General features: G+C 38.3%; 1 protein-coding gene across 4 annotated transcripts in view; it reads right to left on the bottom strand.

Moving 5' to 3' along the window:
- Positions 1 to 668: 668 nt before the first annotated feature.
- Positions 669 to 6000, bottom strand: part of megf10 (multiple EGF-like-domains 10) — a 133192-nt gene continuing 127860 nt past the window's right edge. For all 4 annotated transcript variants that reach the window (XM_079256907.1, XM_079256910.1, XM_079256908.1 and 1 more), the window contains 3 exons: positions 4395 to 4439; positions 4113 to 4322; positions 669 to 3348 (listed from right to left, as the gene is read on the bottom strand). In XM_079256907.1, the coding sequence (XP_079113033.1) occupies positions 3185 to 3348; positions 4113 to 4322; positions 4395 to 4439 (419 nt within the window). In that variant the 3' untranslated portion in view covers positions 669 to 3184. The remainder of the gene's footprint in view (positions 3349 to 4112; positions 4323 to 4394; positions 4440 to 6000) is intronic.

Here is a 6000-nt window from a genome sequence, read left to right as displayed (position 1 = left end):
TATGTTTCAAATAAAATGTAACTTGGTGAGATTCTACTTTCACTTACATGTTACACGGCCTCCCAGCTTTCCCGAGAATTAAGTCTGTAACCATGCATGTAGGTAACTAAACCATGTAGAAATTCCTTCATTCAATTTCTTTACAGAAGAGTCCAATGAAGGATTGCGGGGAAGCTGGAGCCAATCTTGGCAATCTTTGGGCGATAGGCAGGATACACCCTGGACAGGTCGCCAGTCCACTACAGCCACAGAGAAATCTGCTCATGCTGTTAGAAACCAAATGTTGAATCACAATCCACAGAAATGTCAGGTCAAGCCAAATGGCTGGACTGCAGTACTTCTAGTGTTAATTGTGGGACATGGAGAAAAAAACACTTCTATTGTAATTTAATCTGTTTGAGGACTTTAACTGAGTTTTCTTCAAGCAAGTCGTCCTAAGATCTGTGACATGCTTCTCTTTCTGACAGCTGAACTGGAACTTTTTATTATTACTTCAGTTTCTATTCGGATTTGTTTTTAATAAAGCAAAATTTAAGCAAGAAAGAAAAAAGAATTTTACAAAAAAGAAAGACAGCAAACAAACATCTTCAAACCACTTTATTTCTTCATCTAACTAGAATAAGCATCTAAAGAAACACAACTTCCCACAAACTTTACACACAGGTGAAATTACCTAATTAAATCTGCATGAGGAGGTGAGTACAGAAGCAAGTCTTCTATGCTCACATTTTCACGGTCATCTGGATCTGGAGCAATTTGGAGAATTTTACTGGCTCCATTTTGATGTGTGAAAATAGTTTTGTCCATTTCCTGCGTCAATTACGTGTAATTTGGTCAGTTTTCAAGGAACTCAGTTGATGCAGAAAATGGAGCAATACTTCTGGAAATTATGGGGTAGTGCTGAGTTGTATAGCGGACACACCACCAGCAAAAGGAACCTTCAACCTACCCAGGAGTAAGTGGCGCTTTGCCGTACATTGTCTAGAATTGATTTTTCCACTCCGTTTCTTCTAATTACAAGTTCAATCATATTTATACCCTTGGCCTTACTATAAAGTAACAACCCAGCACGCAGGCTCTCGAGGACCAGAGTTTGCCAACATACACATCACCTGCCAGGTAACAATACAGAGCCCCCATAACACCAACAAGGGAAATTACAGCTGACAGGAAGGAACAGAAAGAGGACAATGCAGAAACCACTAAATAAAAAGAACGTGAAGAAGAAGAAGTTGAGAACAAGAAAAAACTTTGTGATTTAATTCTTTTTCTTCTTCTGGTGTTTCTGTACACTTGTAAACATGATGGGAATGCATTGCCATTACCAAAACAGTGTCAAAATGTGGAAGTGAATAATGAACTAAGTGCAGCTGTTAAACTAATTTAATAACCATGGCAATATAAAAGATGAATGTAAGTATGAAGACAGAGACTTATGACAACTATAAAAAACAAACATCCTCCTTTACATGTGTAAGGGAGCAGAAATAGAACCTAAGACATGAACAGATCAATCCCAAAGGAATGCATCAAGATAACAATCACAGCCACTGTCATTGGTCAGTCTGTCTACCTTAGGAAGTGACCATATTTGGACATGAAGGTGGAGTCAAGGTGTGATAGTTGGCAGCTGATTGGATGAAAATATGCATTAAAAGCTGTCACACTGATCAGACTCTTGGGGGAAAAGTACTTAATAATTTGTTTGTCTTTTCTTTTGATGCACTTCAAGGCACTTTCCATATAACCCCTATGTGGGTCAGCGTAGCCACAGATGTAACATAAAACATTCAGAGTCCAGTATTTTTTGCATGTTTTAACAATCCATTCTATCATAGATGAGAACAATAAACATGGAAGTCCTGGAGGATACACCTCCATCAGCAACATGTTCTGTAAGAACACGCTAGTTTTATCAAGTAAAAATTAAAGATCCCCGACATGTGTGTTCAGTAGCTATTATTTACCAAAGATTCTTATAAACAAATTAATTCCTTAATTCCTACTAACAAACTTTTTAGTATGATTCACAGAAAGTCTTTGTTTTGGTGAAAACTCTTGACATGTTCGAACGGTATCAGCTTGTGGTGTTTTCTGCTAAAAAAGTGGTAATTTTAGTCACTTTTGGTAAAGAGTTAAATCAATTTAAAATAAATAAGATATTGCATAATGGCTTATCGGCTTTCATTATTATTTTTTTTTCCTGTCTGTAAAGCGTCTTAAGATGGCATTGCCCTGATTTGACGCTGTATAAATAAAGTTGAATTGAGTTTAATTGAACTGCAGATTGTGTCCTAACATTCTAATTTGTTTCAGATACGTTCACAGATCAGATTGCAGGCTGTTGGTTCTGTTGCATTTACAAGTCAAACTGCAGAATCACTGTCCTGATACATGCATGGACCAGACTGCAGGATGTTATCTGTGATCAGGACGAATTCAGACCCATCTATCTGATTTTATATGATTTGAATCTCATGCAATATTTTATAACCAAATTTTCACCTTAAAATGAGAATAATCAAGCTTCAGTCCACATCTTTTTGTATTTTTTATTTTCATTAATTGCTTTTATCATTACAGTTCTTATTTTTCCTCATCTGTCTGCACACCTCTGGACATTTTTAGGTGTTTACCTGTAAAGATATACCAGCTTCTTTGTCCTGACAGAGGGTTTTTAAAAATTAAAACATATAGTTTTAAAACATACAGTTGGGCTTAATAACATATTTAAAAGACTGCTACAGAGATGGTGAATGAGGCTTAATAAGTCCAGAACCTTTGATTGAATTATTTTCTCTGAGCTTAAACTGGTGAAAAATATTAGTGGTGGAATATTATCAGACACTTTACCTCCTCCATTAAATGTCTCTTTGGTTTGTTTAACATTAATCCAGGTTTGAAGTGCCTGACAGCAACTGATGAAGCATCAGGTTTTTACACTGAGTATGTGGAACTGCCACCTCCCACACATGTGACCGTGACTTCCTTTAAATTATGACAGATGCTAAAATGAAAAAACAAGGAGTTTTAACATTAATGAAACACCCTCAGAGTCCTGATACATGATTATAGAAACAAAAATGATAAAAACAGAAGCTTGTAATATGTAGTGGATATAAATGTGCCTGTATGTTGACGATCCAGAGATACCAGCTGGTCTCAGTTCAGAGTCTCTGAGCTTTTACTCACTGTCCAGCTCCTTCAGCTCTGAAGATGGGCTCTCCCGGGCAGGCAGGAGGTCGTAGTGACAGGGGATGTGGCTGTTTTTTGGTAGATCGTACAGGTCCTGTCCGAATTGCACATGAGTGCTTCCATCTGTGGGCTGGATGCTGCTGACAGCCGGTTCTGGAATCAAAGACAAAGTGTTGATGTCTGTAGAAGGATGAAGACATGAAACAACAGTCCAACATTCAGGAAATATCTAAGTAAACCTGATCAGATATGGGTCACAGGGTGTGGTTCCGGGGATCCTTTCTGGACTGCATGCTGTGTGGATCTATCAGCTACAAATGTGACTTGTACAGTTTGTCCAGCTTATGGCCAGAATTTGACATCTCCACCCTGGGAGGTGATTTTGGTCTCAATGAGATCCAGACAGTAACTTAAAGTAAAGATCTTAAAAGACTGTGTAAGAATTACATCCTATATCTCTTTGAATTGAATGCTGCACAGTTTTGAACACCTTGTAAACAATAGTAACTGCAGTGTATCAAAAAGCATCAACCTGACTTCAACAAGTCATCTCCATGCGGTGTATTTGTTCTGCTCAGCCACTTAAACTTGGTAATTCACTGTGCTGAGTGGAATTACCTGCTTTAGTGCACCAGCAGAGCAAATTTATGGCATGGACATGACTTGTGAAACATAATCCCAATCTCTCCTATCCAGGAAGCCCAGACACTACATTTACATTAATCCAGTTGTCCTTCACTGGTGGAACTTTAGGTTGTATTGTTGCTGTAAACATCAGCTTTTCCTAAAAGCCAGAGGAAATGCTTGATAAACTGTATTTACTACAACTAAAAGCGTTCACTCTGAGTCTACCTGGAAGTCTGTGTACATGTTTAATGTATTTATTATTCTCACTCATAAAAAACAGATCTGCTTACCAACTTCATACACATTGCAGTTGTTGGTGGGGCTGCTGTTGTTGATCTCTGCATAAGCTGAATCTCTTCGGGCTGGTGATTTCATCTCCACGTAGCCACATTCTGTGTTTTTGGCTGTCAGCAGTGGAGGGTCTTTTATGGTAGCATATGGGTTTTCAGAGCTGTTCAGGGAGCAAGAACTGGTGTGATAGGTCGTGCCCTTCACCACATCTGGAGAAAAACAATCCAATCAGCCAGAGATGCATCATGCTAAGAGGTTTGGCAGTAATATTCATGTCCTACCTCTTAAAGAGTTTCCCATGTACGCCCTGTCAATTCCATAAGCTCCTGGCATGAAGACACAGATAACGGAGAGAGCAAGGGAGAGTGAGCAGTAGAGGCAAAAATTACATACAACCTCTGGAATAACGTGTGTGAGATCTACTTTCACAATGTCATGTAAAATTCATGTGCACGTGAATTCATGTTAGGAAAAAAATTCATCATAGTTGTACTAATAACAGTTTCATAATTATAACTGTTTTCTTCTGAACACCATTGAAAGCATATTTTGCAAATCATATTCTGTACTCTGAAAATGCTGTACTTACATTGTTACGTTGGAAGTATGTCTGCAATAACGCAACATAACGCAATTTTCTCGTGAGAAAGCTGAACTTGACCTTGCTAAGCGGATAACGTCATTTTAACAGCAGTTGCTCTTCAGTTTGCTCTTAGCTCACATTCAGTCCACATCTCACGTCTCTTCTGTTTGTGCTGAAAGTGAACTGCTTGCAAAATAAATGTACTCTACCAAGATTCTGTTATTCTGCCATTCCTACTTAAAAGGTTGAGATATTTTTTATCCAACAATAACCTTTATTGCAATAAAGTCTCTAAATATGTTCATCTTACTGGCTTCAAAAGTCACATAATTATTACCTGACTGTAATTGGATTAGATTAAATTGAATTTGTATTATCTATCATACAATAATAATGTTATTAATAATATATTTTATTTGTGGTGCCTTTCTGGACACCAAGGTCACCTTACAAGATCAAACAGGATCAAATCAATAAATACACACATAAATAAAAGATGCATAAAACAAAAATCAGAAACGTGTGAAATGTTACAGAGAATATGCCAGTTTGAACAGATGTGTCTTGAGTTTGGATTTGAACATCTGTATGGAGTCAGAGTTACAGAGGTTGTGGGGAGTGAGCTCCAGAGGTGAGGGGTGGAGCAGCTGAATGCTCCGCTCCCCATGGTATGAAACATTTTATGCTCAAAACTCCGTATCCCGAACTTGTTCCATGACATGATGACATTTGTTTAATGACACAGTGCCATCTATCATGTGCATTTCTAGAGCCTCTGCTGCCCAGCAGCGTCCCGAGGCTGAGAAACTGCACTACAGAACGTTTACATCTGGGACGTGACGTGACGTTTCACCTCACGGTACATTAAGGAACTGTCTGTTTTGAACCAGCAATGTTGCTGAATCAGCAAAGAAACGCACAAAGATTAAAAAAGAGAAAAGGACAAAACAAGAGGCATCGTAAGATTGTCTTTTGCTTGCTGAAGAGAGCTATCAGGTCAGGTAGGATACTAGACGGATGCTGAATTAGTCATCATTAAGGACCACGAGACGGGGAAATTGAGAAAGTTCTGTAGTCTCTTTAATATTACGGAAAGATATAGCCCAAGGCAGCTTGCTTTTTGAGAGCAAAAGATTAATATCAACAGAGATTAACGTGATCAGAAAAAGTCATTTACAGTTCTAAACAAACCCAGGTAGGTTTGCTTCATTCAAAGAAACAGACATTCAGATGTTGACATGTGTCAGTCAAACATAAAAAATCCAACTCACGGTCAACAACGAGACGCTGGACGAGATGTCCCT

The sequence above is a fragment of the Telmatherina bonti genome (genome assembly GCF_933228915.1).
Source record: "Telmatherina bonti genome assembly, chromosome: 17".
Classification (NCBI taxonomy): Eukaryota; Metazoa; Chordata; class Actinopteri; order Atheriniformes; family Telmatherinidae; genus Telmatherina; species Telmatherina bonti.
Note: the sequence above shows the minus strand (reverse complement) of the source record. Positions and strands in the feature narration are given on the sequence as shown.